The 14322-nt window shown below is 39.7% G+C and overlaps 1 protein-coding gene across 2 annotated transcripts in view; it reads left to right on the forward strand.

Moving 5' to 3' along the window:
• Window positions 1-3300: 3300 nt before the first annotated feature.
• CAPZA2 (capping actin protein of muscle Z-line subunit alpha 2) overlaps window positions 3301-14322 on the forward strand; it is a 32368-nt gene continuing 21346 nt past the window's right edge. Inside the window, exons 1-2 of one of the 2 annotated variants that reach the window (XM_082279527.1) lie at window positions 3308-3365; window positions 13601-13764. In XM_082279527.1, the coding sequence (XP_082135653.1) occupies window positions 13663-13764 (102 nt within the window). In that variant the 5' untranslated portion in view covers window positions 3308-3365; window positions 13601-13662. Of the gene's footprint in view, window positions 3366-13600; window positions 13765-14322 lie in introns of both variants that reach the window. The other variant, XM_082279528.1, reaches the window with a different exon arrangement.

The raw sequence follows: 14322 nt of genomic DNA on the forward strand, positions 1-14322 counted from the left end.
CCTACCAACTCACAGGAATGTGAGGATTTATTCCAACAGGTATCAGGATGCAAGAAGGTGTTTACCATGGAAAGGAGCAGCCTGCCAAGCCTTTCTGAGCACTCCTCCTCTCCTACTGCCAGGAACACCATCTGAGCCAGGCTCAGAGCTTGGCCAGAGTCTACCTTTGTCCTAGAAAACAGAATGTACTACATCCTCCAGGTTAAACAAGTAGGCCCCAATACACCTCATGAGTTCATCCTTTGAGCAGATGCAATAGATAAAATGTCAATCGCCTGCCTTGAATAAGAAGAATGAAAATGTAACCTTTTTTTTCTGCATTTTTAATCTCAATCTTCACGGCCAGTGCAGAAGGACAGAGGTGTGCTGTGCTAACCACTATGCCCTATCACCTCCTTGCCAGTCTTCAGGACAGCTTCAGCAGAGAAACTGCACTTCTCTTAAGCCATATTGGTAGCCCTGGAGGGAGACCTTGCAGTAAAGAGTGCTGTGCTCTCTCTCCCAATGCTACTCAGGGGCCAGGGGTTTGGCTCGACAGAGTCAATACAGAAAAAAATGACAGAAGCAGTACAGCAAAATAGCAAGGTACTTGATTGGTAGTTCTACCTATGTCTGATCAGATGAAGTAAAACTCAACAGTTGTTGTTTGAGGGGGTTTGGGTTCTTTTCGTAATTAAATTCATAATTTTTCTCTCACTACATCTGTAAACCACATGCTGCTCATCAGACAGATTTGCTAGCCCATGGTGAGCTTCATGTAGTGTGACTGGACTTCTGCTAAGACATGAGCTAGCTAGTAAGCAACAGGATATTTTGCTGTTCTGTATGTGATTATAGTGCAAATTAGCCTTTGATCAATGTGTAGAGACACTGACACACAAAACCCCATGAATTTTAAATACGAGATTTACGGGTTGGAAATTGGCTGTATTCAATTTAAAACAGCAAGTAGATATATGTGACTTCATAGAAGATGCATATAAATTCCAAACTAACTCGTGTATCACTGCTATACCTGAAATCCCTTCTCAATCTTGACATCCTTAAGCCTCACATCCTGAAATTTTTTCTGCATCTCCAGGATTATTTTTAGTCCTCCTTTAAAATTCCTCTGAAATTTACGTATTCTTCCTGAGAAGACACACAAACAGTCCAAAATACTGAGTCACAAAGCAAGACAAATACTTATTTCTGCATGATTATTCATTTCCCATTAAGTCCTAAGGTCACAGTAAAGTACCTGTGAGGGTACTATTAAGAAGATTCACATCAATTTCTAGGATGACTACACTGTCCTCTGAATCATTCACTTCATCATGTTAGTTTCAGCAAACTTCCAAGAAAAATCTGGTGTAAACATGGTACATCCAACAGATAGATATGTTGACTTATGAGAAAACTGTTCACATTTATCGGAGATCTACCTTTTTGAACTATCTCCCTGATACATATTAAATAAAGCAACACCCATGGCAATATCCCCCAGCTGGCAAATCCCAAGGTGTGTTAAAAATTAACAGGAGCATTTCACAGACCTCAGGCTGTTACTCTTAAGACTCCTGGGTGGAAGTTATAAAGTCCTGTTGCATGACTGAGTGTTGCACAATGCTGTTCCCTGCCACAGACCCTTACCTTTTATTATTGAGTCCAAATAATATACGTAAAATGTTCAAAACCCAAATATCCCTTAGATGCACATTTTCTGTTCTATACTTCACCCTAAATCTAGCAATGGTCTTATCAAACATTAGCTTTGGTTGTCCTTTGTTTCTGACATAAATACCCTACTGTCCATTATCTTTATCCTCCGTGGCTTCAGACATTTTAAATCTCTTTTCGACAGTCCTGAACCAGCCATGTTGTCCAATCTACACATTAATTTAATTATTTTCATTTACATGTTTTCATCATATACTGACTTTTTTTTGTGCCATTATAATATCCACATTTGCCTTAAACAACTTTTTGTCCAATTTCACTTTCCTTCATTTTCATGCGACAGTCCTCTTACAGCATCTAGAGTGACAGCCCAGAAAAATTCTATAGATATTGGCATATTTTGCTCTACTGCACATTAGCAGTATTTGTATAGAAATACTCATGCAAGAAAGACAGATGTGGATGAACTTCATAGCACAAGAAGATCTTTTGGCTTGAAGCTGGCTACATTCACACCACTAACCATGACTGACTTAGGTGTACCTCAACACCTGTGATCTTCCTGTCAATGATCAGCTTTTCCTTGTTCATCATGACTGAGGTGAAGTACACTGTACTGCACATTAGGAAAATGTATTTTCAAATGTTACCAAAGAGTTATCACTGCCTAGAGGCAATCCTTGAAAGTCATCATCCCAAATCCCCCTGTGTAACTCCAATGTCACACCTCTGGATGACATTCTTCACAATTTCTCAGTCTGGCAGTAAAAAACTTCCAATCTATTTATTTTTCTCCCACTGACCCCATTCCATGTCCCATCTTCTACGGTACAAATAGTTTCACACATTTCTCTGTTGCTGGTACTAGACTGATCTTCCCACAACCTCCCCCAGCACCTGCCCCCGGTGCCTCGGCCCCATCACCGGCATCCACTGACCTGCACTGAGCACCTGCCACGGCGGGGGCTGAAACCTGGACATTCTCCTCCTGTCTGAAAGGAGGCTGTAGCCAGGTGAGGGTCGGTCTCTTCTCCTAGGCAAACAGAGACAGGACAAGAGGACATAGCCCTAAGCTGTGGCAGGGGAGGTATATTTTGGATGTTAGGAGGAATTTCTTCACTGAGAGAGGGATTACATATGGAAATGGGCTGCCCAGGGAGGTGGGGGAGTCACCGTCCCTGGAGCTGTTTAAGAAGAAACTGGACGTGGCACTGAGTGCCATGGTCTAGTTGAAAAGGTGGTGTTCGTCATAGGTTGGACTCAATGATCTCAGAGGTCTCTTGCGACATAACTGATTTTGTGATTTTTACTTCTGGCTGCCCACACCTCCAGTTGCTGCTAAAACCGTTCCAGGATCCCCCCTTTTCCCTTCCCCACATGCCCCTCCACTCCGGGATGCCCCTTTCCCATTCCCAACATGCCCTTCCACTCCGGGATGCCCCCTTTTCCATTCCCAACACGATTTTCCACTCCGGGATCCCTCCTTTTCTATGCCCAACATGCCCTTCCACTCCGGGATCCCCCCTTTCCCCTTCCCACCACGCCCCTCCGCTCGGGGATCCCCGCCCGCCGCGCGCACGCACCGCCTCCGCATCGAGGGCGCGCGGGCCCCGCCCTTCCTGCCGGGAAGGAGGAGCGGGAGGGGGCGGGCGGAGCCGGACGGGAAGATGGCGGACCTGGAGGAGCAGCTGTCCGACGAGGAGAAGGTAGGGATGGGTGGATACGCTGCGCCGAGCCGCGCGGCTCTCTTGTCCCCGGCCCTTCGAGCCGGCGAGGCTCCTGGTTTCAGCGTGGCCCCGCAGCCGGGCCCGGCTGCCGGGAGGTCGGGGGGAGGCCGGGGCAGGCCCGGCCCGGCCCGGCCGCATCTCCCGCCGCGCCTTGTACGGTGCGGGCCCGGCGGGGGCGGCGCCCGGGGCCCGGCGAGGGCGGCAGCAGCTCTGCCGGTCCCCATGGCCGCCCCCGCCCGGCGTGCGGGGCGCGGGGATGGCAGGGAGAGGCAGAAGAGACGCGGAAGGGCTTTCCCTTCCCCCACCTCCGCTTCCCGTTCCCGAAGCGCCGTGCCCGTGCCAGCCGGCTGCTCCGTAGCACCAGGCCTGCCGTCCCCAGGCACCCCGGCAGGCTCCGGGAGGAGATGGGATACATGTGATTTACGAGAGGAAGGAGCTGTGGGGATGAGGAAGGCTGTTTTGCTTCCTGCTAGGAGACAGTAATTGGGGAAGTGTGAGGTCAAGGAGCAGAGGGACTGTGTTAGCGAGATGTAGAGGTACTCTTTTTGTGGCAGTGTGAAACTCAAATTTAGGGCAGATTTTTCCAGAAAAGTCTCAAAAGGAGCAGGATGTTTTCTGAGACCTCAGTTATCCCTGCTCCTTGTCATCCTCTGTGGGATCCAGCTTCACGGCAGCTGCCTGTTTCCAAGCTAGGGTGTGGTGTTCCGTGTACATGGTGCTGGTGCGCTGCTCATGCCTTTATGTAATGCATGTTCTTGTTCACTTTACAATTTAAAAATTTTAATTTTCATGTCTGTGGAAGTTGTGAGGTGACTCAAATGTGGAAGGCATCAATACATGATGTTTCAAACTTCTTTGAAGTTAAAAGGATGTCTAAAATATCTAAGTAGTTACAGAAAGGCAGATTTTCTGTTTGACCATGTTTTATAACTAGAGATGCACTGATATGTCTAGGGGTGCATAGCACCAGGATCTTGCTATCTTCTTCCCAAGAGGTTTGAAGACTGTGCCCTCGTCTACTTAATTCACATTTCAATGCCACCTCTCTGTTGGTACAAGCAGTAATGTGATTCAGAAGTGCAAGTGGTAATTGTGTTTTTTCTAGCCCTGTATAGAAAATACAAGTAAACACTAATCAAGTACATTGTTCCGGAGCATATGCTGAAAATACTTAACTGCATGGTTAAGATTGGAAGGGATCCTTGGGCATCATTTTGTAGAGTCATCTAGAGCAGGCTGCCCAGGACTATGTGCAGATGGCTTTTGGAAATCTCTAGGAATGCAGACTCCACAACTTCCTGGTCAACCTGTGGCAGTGCTTGGTCACGCTTGCAGTAAAAAAGTGTTTCCTTGTGCCCAGATGACACCTCCTGTGTTTCATTTTATGCCCATTGCTTCTTGTCCTGTCAAATAATAAAAGACAAAATGACAATTTTGTCTTGTCTCTGTATGAGCTTGGAAGCGCTGCCTGTGCTTTTGTGGCTGATGGAGTTAAGTTCTGAATTTTCTTCCACCCACTAATTTCAGGGGTTTTTTCTCCAAAAAGGAGTGCAGAGACTCATAGAGACTCTTCCTGCCTTGGTATAAGTGAATAGAATGAGCACTCATCCATTTTAAATTTAAATTGATTTCTCTATTAGTCCCATATAAAATTGATTGTCCTGTATGAGTAGAATTTTCCAAGCCTCAGAGTATATTTTATTGGCTAAGAAACCAAAGATGAGTAACACTGCAAACTCATGGAAAAGCAGGCAATGTGCATGTAGATTTTGTGATACCTGAAGATTTTATTTCTGATGCATTAAGTTGTGCTGTCGTACAATAAAAATGTTATTTTGAGTATTCAGTTTTACTGAGCTTAAAAAAAAAATCAGCTGGACAGCATTTGTCAAACACACCCTTCTCACTCATCCAGTTGGGGCTATAAATAAATGCAGTAGATGCAAAGAGGCAAACATTGATTTTCATGAAGAAACAAATCACATTGCTCCTTTATATACTTTCCTCCCATCATACAGAACTGATAGTATTGAAGGCTGATGCAGATGATGGTGATGTAGTTTTGTAGATAATTTCAGTAGAGACATAACTAGAACCCTGAAACTCCTAAAATTCAAGGAGGAAAGAAGGTGAACTAAATAACAGAACTTTTTTGTCTCAGACTTCTAATAACGATGTATGAGTACAAATAAGTAGGAGATTGAGTGATGTAATGATAGGACAAGTTCAGAAAGGTCTTTGATTCATATCTTACTTCATGTTTAGTCAAAAGATTTAAGTGTTGCAACAGCAGTAAGCAGTTTCATATACCTTACTATTACTAGATTTAAGATGACTGTGTTTAGCTGTGGCATAATTCAAGTTTAATACTTGCAGTATTTAGCATAATTGAGAATATAGAAAGGGGCATAATTGGAATAATGGCAAACCAAATTGCTACAGTTCAGGTAAAGAATCTTTAAAACCCAGGAAGGAGAAGAGGCAGAGAGAGCATTATTTCAATATTCAAGATTGCATAAATGGTTTTGGACTCAATCTTGTTCTGTAGATTCACATTTTTGCAGAGATTCTTGAAGCCATGTTTTTCTTTCAATGATGATAGTGTGACAATAAATTTGAACAAGCTTTTAAAAAAAAATCTGAGGACTATTTGTAGCAAATAAGGTGTGTAAGATTTGTGTAGATCCAAGGATCTGAAGTTGAACCATTGCCAGTGAAAGTTACTGGTCGTAGCATCCAGGAACAGCGATCTTTCAGTGCTAAAGATTGCTTTTATGATCCACAGTGTTTTGTAGTTGCGTTATTCACATAGGTCACTGAAAATCCAGGAGCTTTTAGGAATGTCGAATAACATAAGTTTGTTTGTTTGTTCATTCAGTTTGTTTATTCAAAAATGGGGTGTGAGAGGTGGAAGTCTTGAACTCTCAAGCAACAATGTCATCACTTCTGCACCCTTCCTACAGATAATACATCATCACTTAGCAAGTTTTCAATGCAAAACCTGTTATGTATCCAGGATATTTGAAGCAGTTTTGTTAAACTCTAGTAACCATTTTTTCTGGTTCAATTTTATTCCAGTTTATCTAGAAATTGTTTTCTTACCTGTAGCTACAACAAACTCATAAAAATATATAAAAATATTTTAATAAGAGTGTTACTTTAAGGTTCAATTTATCTATGTGAATATAGGCCATGATTGATGAAAGGTACTGATTTTACTATAAAAGTGGCATTTGCTAATGTAAATACTCATTTACAAACAATGGCACAAATGAAAAACAGCACTAAAACTATTTAAATCTTAAAACTAGTGTTCTCCAGTCCATTTTTGGTGACTTGAAGGGGTGTGTTTATTGTAGGTTTGGTTGGGGTTTTTTCCTTTGTTTTTAATGTGAATCTACAAAGCACATGAGTTAAATAGCTGTGTATGACTTGAGAAAAAGCCTAAGAAAATCAGGATGCCTTCAGGGAGGAAAGGGTAACACATGAAATTTTTAAATACTAAGTTATCTCTTGCATTCCTTAAAATACTGAACAAAATAAATGTGGTAATTGTCAAACATTTTTTTAAAAAAAGGAACTACACCTCTTTCAGTAAGCTTATGTCTCAGTAGTTTCACTTTTTCAGGAAGATGGGGTTTAACGGTGTGATTAGAATGAAACCTCTCTTACGATGAGGAAGTAGTCCCATTTGTGAAAGTGAGCCTGGATGGCTTCCAGGTATTTCCTGCTACACTGGGTAACTTTGTAACTTCTTAGATTTGTAGATGTTGACACCTAATTTACCTAATAAAGTTAAACTAAACTCTGCAGTATAGTTTTGTCAGGTTAAGGAAAACCCATTTCTTAAGTCAGTGCTTTGGAATGAAAAGTCTATGCCAATAAAATGCATCTCTCACCTGTAACATTGTCTTTAAAACGTGATATGTTGACAGCAGATTGCACTTGCATGTACAAGCCCACCAATGTGGGAGGCTCAGGTACTTTTATCAGTGCAAATATAAACCTTTTTCTTGAAACTGCTTTGGAAGCATTAGCAGAATTTTTGACAGAAAAAATGTTACTTTTCTAATTTACATGTGTTAAATAATTCCTGTGCTCTACATTGTTCATTTTGAAAGGATTTAGAATTCTGACTTTCAGAATTGTGTCAAGTGAGACTTGGAGGCTGTGGATGAGTAGGAGCTGCATTTGAATGACCTTTTCTGGGTATAATTGCACTGTAATCCATAAAGTAAACTTAAAGTCTTGTAAGTGTCCTTTGACAACATTTTGATGAAATTCTTTAATAAGAATGAGGAAGTTAGGAGTGCTTTTCAGACTGACATGTAATTCTGAATATTGGAGGCCTTCCAAGATTTAAGATTTTCATGTCCATCTCAGGGTATACATGAAAATGTCTGTGAAGATAGTGTGTTGTCTTGAGTTAGGTATTTTTTTTTAATTATTGGTATTAAAAATGCATAAATACCACTGAGATTGAAGGACAGAATAGATACTTGAATCACTTTTTTGGGAAAGTGTTAAACACTGTCTGAAGAAGCGATCATATACTGTATGTGTAACTGCAAATAATAACTTGCTTTATTTCTGCAGTCATACTGGCTGGAAGAAATTTCTGAAGGTAACTAATGCTGCTTAGTCAAAATGGGCCAGCTTAGATAAGGTTGCTTAGGGACTTGCACTTTGAGTTTTGGGAATCTCCAAGGACAGAGACTGTACTGGCTCTCTGGGTGAGGTGTTGCAATGTTTGTCTAAGCTCATAGTCAGAAACTTCTCCTAATACATAATTGTCGCAGCTTGTGTTCAATGCTGCTTGTCTTTCACTGTGTACCTCCATAGTAAGTTACTGTGCAAAGCAAATTGTTTGCCTTTCTGACAAGTTAAAAGTAATTACTTGAAGCTTGAAGGTGAATACAAATGAAAGCGGTTATTATAAATAAAAGATCAGTGATTTATTATTTCCTTAGTACTAGTTTGAAGAAATCAGGTACCCTTTGGGGATTATGACTTCTGCCATGTTAGGGACTATTTATAATGCAGGCACCTCAGGACCATCAAAAGCCCCCTTCTTGCTGCCTTTGTACTGTCAAAACTTCTTGCAGAAGCTTGCTACCTAGGAATCCTCATAGTTTACATAGATATGGGAAACAAACTGAAGCAAAAATAGAGTAATTGAACAAGTTATTGGCAAATACAGTGATGAAACTGGAGACATTAATTTATGATATAATTGATATGGTTCTATTGCCTACCAATACAGTCTTCAACCTACACTTCTGCTGTGAAATTTTATTTTTGGTTGGTTTCAATTTTGGCAGTAAAAAAAAAGAATAGGAAGAGGGTTTTAGCTGCATTATTTAGCAAACCCATGTATTTTTGACAGGCAACCCTGTATACTATTCACTTGCAGGTTCTGAAAGTGGGATGTAAAGGAGTTGGAAGTGCTCTTTGAGAAATGAAAGCAGGTTTTTGAGCATATGGCAATTACATTTTTAATCCATGAGTAAAAAAGCTTCTGAAATGTAAAATACTTCAAATGCTTTCTTAACTTGGCAGAAGGCATTAAAACTTTGAATTGGTAACTTTGAGAGAGAATTGTAAGACACTGGAATTGGGAGGGGGAGACGTAACAGTTAAGGTGGTACCTTATTCCATCATTTTTCATGGAGCAAGCTCTGGTATGTTCCTTTTCTCTCCCCACTGCTATTGAATGGGGACTTGATGTCCTTTATAACATTATAACAAACGATCTTGGGGTAGGAGGAAGAATCACTTTAAAAACTTGGGCTTTGTCGTAGAAGAATACTTTGCAAATGTGAACCAAGTGCTTTTTAGCTTATGGTGGATACCGCTGTGTAAAGACTGCTGAGAAATAGAGGCCTCATTGCTGCAACTGAGCATCATGTGTGTTGATGTCCCTGTAACAGGATGTCATGGGCTTTTACGTGGGAGATGATACTGTTGGTTTCTTTCTTTGTGAAGTCTTAGTTAGCTGTTTCTTATACCATTTACTTACCAAATAAAAGTTAATGGGTTTTTTTTTTTCATTAAATGTAAACTTTTACTACTTTTTCAGGTTTTGGTGAATGACTTTTGCAAGGAAATAAATTTTTTATGCTGCTTATCTGTTGTCTATCTGATCCATAAGCTAAGTGCAGTTGCTTGGCTGCTATTGTATATATTTTATATGTAACTATAAATAGTTGTATATAAATATATTCTTTATACAGTATATACATAAATAGCTCTATATAAATATCTATAATAAAAGGTTTCCAGTTTTGTATAGTCAGGAGTAATGAAAGTAACTGCAAAATTACATGGGGGAGATTTATCTTCCCTAATTTTTTTTAAGGTTAGTCTTGTGTATTACCCAGGTAGCATCCACTGCTTTCATATTCCTTTTTGCTATCTGTGCCTAATACAATGACTTTCAGGAGTCCTGTTTTGAGTTTGGGTTTCTTTAATCCTTCTTAATATGATGTGGTGTGTAAAATGACTTTAAGATGGAGACTTTTATGATATTTAGATACTCTGCTGAAAGGCCCTACAGTGAAGCATCCACCACCTTTCAAAGTAGTTATTTTTGTGAAAATAAATCTCGTTATTCAAGTCAGGTTGTCAGGTAGAAAGAATGCAGCTAAATTACCACATGTGGAAGATTTTGCACCACTATTAAGTGCTAGTACTGTTACATACTCTTAAATATTTGTGTATTAAAAATAATTGAGGAAAACACATGTTCTCCAGATGTAATGCAGCTTTAGGCATTACTATTAAGGAAATGTCTGTTCAGTCAAAACCATAGGTATGGAATGTGCCCCTCCTTTCCTGTGCCACAGAACCACATTTTTACAGCGTTTTCTTCCTTAGCTCTTCTAGAAGCAGAAGTGGATTGGATACTGCAGTGCATTTTCAGTTGAGCTTAGTAGGAAAGCAGCTGCAACACTACTTTTATATTCATTCCCTCTCTGGTAGAGTCACTGCCTCTGTTCCATGTTCGTGTGAGATGACACGTGTTTGGGGATGCTGCTTCACTGTTAAAAGTTACACCTGTGGGTATAGTGAGGTTTCATGAGATGCTGTGAAGGCAGTTTGCTGCTGACATGGGGTAATCCTTTTCTCACATGTTTGTTCTCTGTGCTTGTCCAGCTGTTTGAAGGCTTTTTTGCCTCACTAAACTGTCAGCAGCAAGAAGCAATATAATTATTTAAAGCTCTTTTTAAGGTAAATTGATTGCTATCTTCTTGCCACCTTCTAAAGCTATTCTTTAGCTAGATCAATTTGCTTGTTTGAATACTCACAGAAATAGATTAGCCCTGATGATTCAAATGAGTTTGTAAAAACACTGGTGCAACATCCTGAGAAGTATCTAACCTAAAGATTTAATGAGCAATTGGAGCCAGCCCTACCAAATGTCTAGCTATCCAAAGGAGAAGCCAGTTACATTTCCTTTAAACACTGAAGGGTTTAAAACCTCAAAAACTATGTTGATGTTTGGACAGAGCATCAAGCATTGTATCTTGCAAATATTTGAACCTTAGGCTGTGCTCCTTGATGTGTTATGCATGTCAATGCAAAATTTGAGTAGTGGATGTCGGAGCAGTTTTGCTTTGTAAGGAGCAATAAAGCTGCATATTGAAAAATAATAGCGCAGCTCAAGGTGAACTCAGGCCACAAGTTTTAATCAAACTCAAAACTAAACAAAACTAGGTAAGTCTTATGTCCAATGTCACTCCAGTGAGTACAAGCAGTATCCCTTTTAAGTGTGAATTACAGATCTTGAAAGAATTGAAACTTCCCTCATTTAAATCAGCCTGTGATAATATTTATGTAACTATTAACTTATTGTGAGAAAACCCTGTAGCTACGTGTAAACAGATTTAAGGGGGTCAAGACAAAGCCATTTGTTTAGCTGCCTGCAGACAGGTAGCAAAGAGCTACATCAGAGGGCATGACTCTGAGAACAGAGCTCTCTAGACTCTACTTTTCCTGGAGCTCTCTTCTGGATGTGATATCATCTTTGTTTGCCAAGCACAGGTTTTTGTGAGTAGGAGATTTATTGTGTGTTATAAGATTGCAAGGGTACCCTCAGGAATCCAGAATGTAAATGCATGATATACAATGCTTTGAGCCTGCTGTAACACTGATAAAAGTGACTTCGGGAAGCTCTTTTTATTCCCCTGTGATTAGCAACAAAGTTGTCTTTCAGTGGAAATTATTGTGGGAATCTTTTGAACACACTCCCTCTTCCCCCTCCCCCCAGCCCCCCAGTTTTAATGCAATTTGTTAGGTTAAAAGGGCTTTTAGTATCTATTTCACTATTTCATTTTTATTGCTGTGAAGCAGTGAACTTTAACCTGTTATGAGTGTAGAGGCAGGCTGGGTCTCCTTGCTGCAAAGAGTTCACAGCTGAATTTGAAATAAGTGATATGTAGAAAAGAGTAAGGGTGAGTATGTGGCTTCACAGCATCTTGCTTATCAGCATGGTTTTCTGTGCAGCATGGATGTTGATTGAAGGAGTGAGCTGTCAGGGTGCCTAGCTACTGGGTTTCAGTTCAGTTAAAAGGGGGAAAAGAAAAATTAAAGAGGGAGAGTAGTAGTGGCCCTGTTATTGTTAGATGCACCTTAGCAGAGTCCGAGGAGCGAGCTGCCTTTGCAGAGCTGACAGTGGCACTGTGGAGCTCTGCAGTGGGAGCACGTATTCCTGACCATATATAGGCACATACAGCACACAAGGTCGGGCTTCTCCAACCAGTGTCACTTCTCATGTGCCAGGAACAGGAAGAGTGACCTGGGGGTATTTGAAGTCGCTATGTATAACTTCTTAAAATAAACTTCAGAATGTCTTAGGCTGGAAAAGATAGAGAAGTAGAATTTCTCTATGTACCTGATGGGTATCATCCATTGAGAAAAATTAAATTGTGAAATAAAGGCAGAAGTATGGAAAAAAGATAGATTTAGCATAACTGTCGCCATTCTGTACGTTAGTACATTGCTCTTTGCTTGTATTCTGAAAACTGCAAATATTTTGTGACTGAGTGTAGGCATTTGTTGATAGACCAATTGTTTTAATCTCTAGCAGAATGAAGAATTGGGCATAATGCCTAATAACCTTGTTCATCACATACAACAAACCTGTCCTTTTCTCTTTTGCTAGGCTTCTCTGTCTGGATTTTTACCTTACTTACTGGATTTTTTACCTTTATAAAATCAAAAAGCTTGCAGGTTTGTTAAACTTTTAACTGATGTGTTGGGTAGCATTTCACTTCACTTGAAGTGTGAAAGTAAATCTTGCTAGCTCTTACCTGCTGAGACCAGACTTCCATTTAAGCAAGACTGAGAGTGGTGTAAATGTGAAAACTGGATAAAGAAAGTGGCTACAGTGGGGAATGCTTCCCTTCTCAGTGTTTCAGAATTCTTTTTTTATTTTTTTTTTACTTGCTCTCAGCTTCTGTAGGATTTGTCCAAATTAATGCTCAAACCTGCACAAAGACGTGGTTCATAAAAACATATTTAAATGAGGTTTTTTGGAGGCCAAGAAATTTAATAGAGTAAATGCATAGTTACTTACATAGGCTTGTGGTAAAAGCTGGTTTTTTGTAAACCACTGGTCATCAGATGTTCTGGATTAGTGAAGTCTAAAGTTTATAGTTTCTTGCCACTCTGAAGACTTGAAGCTGAAAACTCTGTAAATCAAATCTACGTCAATAAAACACTGTCTTAAACTTTAGGTAGTGTTTTGGGAGTAACTACAGAAATAAGTGGAGAAACTTCAGGTATTTTAGGTCTTTGAGTTTTCTAAAGGAATACAACTGTAACAGTTTTTTGTTACTTGCTGATACATGTGTAAGTTTCTTGTACTGTGTGTAAAGGTACTGCTCTCTTCAATGGAAAAAGGTTTTGTTCTCTAGATTCTTTAGATATTATGATGTTTCTGTTTTGGCTTGCTCAAATCAATTTTTTAAAGTCTCAATGCATTGAATAATCAGCATTGGTTGCAACTGTAATGCACCTGATTGATTTGTCTTCTTAAAACTGTTTTCAGCAGATATAACTTTCTATCTCAGTTTGACTAAAGTGCAGTTTAGCTTTTTGCCTGTCATTTTGTATTACAAGTTATGTGCATTTTTAATTTATTTTTTTGTAGTTGCTCATAAACATCATATTTTATATGGACTATCCTTTTGTTTTAATTGTGCTTCCCCAAGTGATAGCTGAGCCAGAGGCTTTCTGCTGCCAAAAGGGGGAGATCTTCATCTCATAGAGGCTCATGGAAGTGCAGTCATTTATCCTTCAGTATCAGTCTGGGTTTGAAAAACAGAAGCCTCCTTTAGAGCATTTATTTCTGGAAAAATTCTGTGGCAATAAATCTGTAAGTGCTTTTCAGTTCTTATGTGTTAAGACTACTGGATTTAATTCTTTTATATGGGCTTCCTGTATGTATGAATTGGGGAAATAACGGCTTTATCAGATACTCGTCACAGAGAAGTTAATTCAGTTTAACTGCTGAAGGAAAGTGGATTCCTTTTAAATTGGCTTCACAAAGGCAGGTTAGCAAAATACAGAGAGTGTCTTAGCTGACATGCTCTCATCTTCTGAAAACATGTTAGGTTTTTTACTTTTGTAAGCACAAATATACTTTATACTTGATGAGATATTCATTGCAAATTTGCAGGATTGTGTTTATCTGTTCTATAGAAAGTGTCATCTATGATGAATTTTCACACTAAAAAACTATCAGTGAGAAATTGAATTTACTGGTAAAATGTTTGTAAAAAGTAATGTCGAGGTTGGTCTGTCCTGAGGACATCTATTACTACTGAATGCTTTTGAATGAATATTACTTATAGTGTGGCTAATCTGACTGATAAGAATAGCTTTTACTGATAGTGGAAAAAAACAAGCAAAACCAGATTTACACTACCAAAGC

Source organism: Coloeus monedula, assembly GCF_965178545.1.
Source record: "Coloeus monedula genome assembly, chromosome: 4".
In the NCBI taxonomy this organism is placed as follows: Eukaryota; Metazoa; Chordata; class Aves; order Passeriformes; family Corvidae; genus Coloeus; species Coloeus monedula.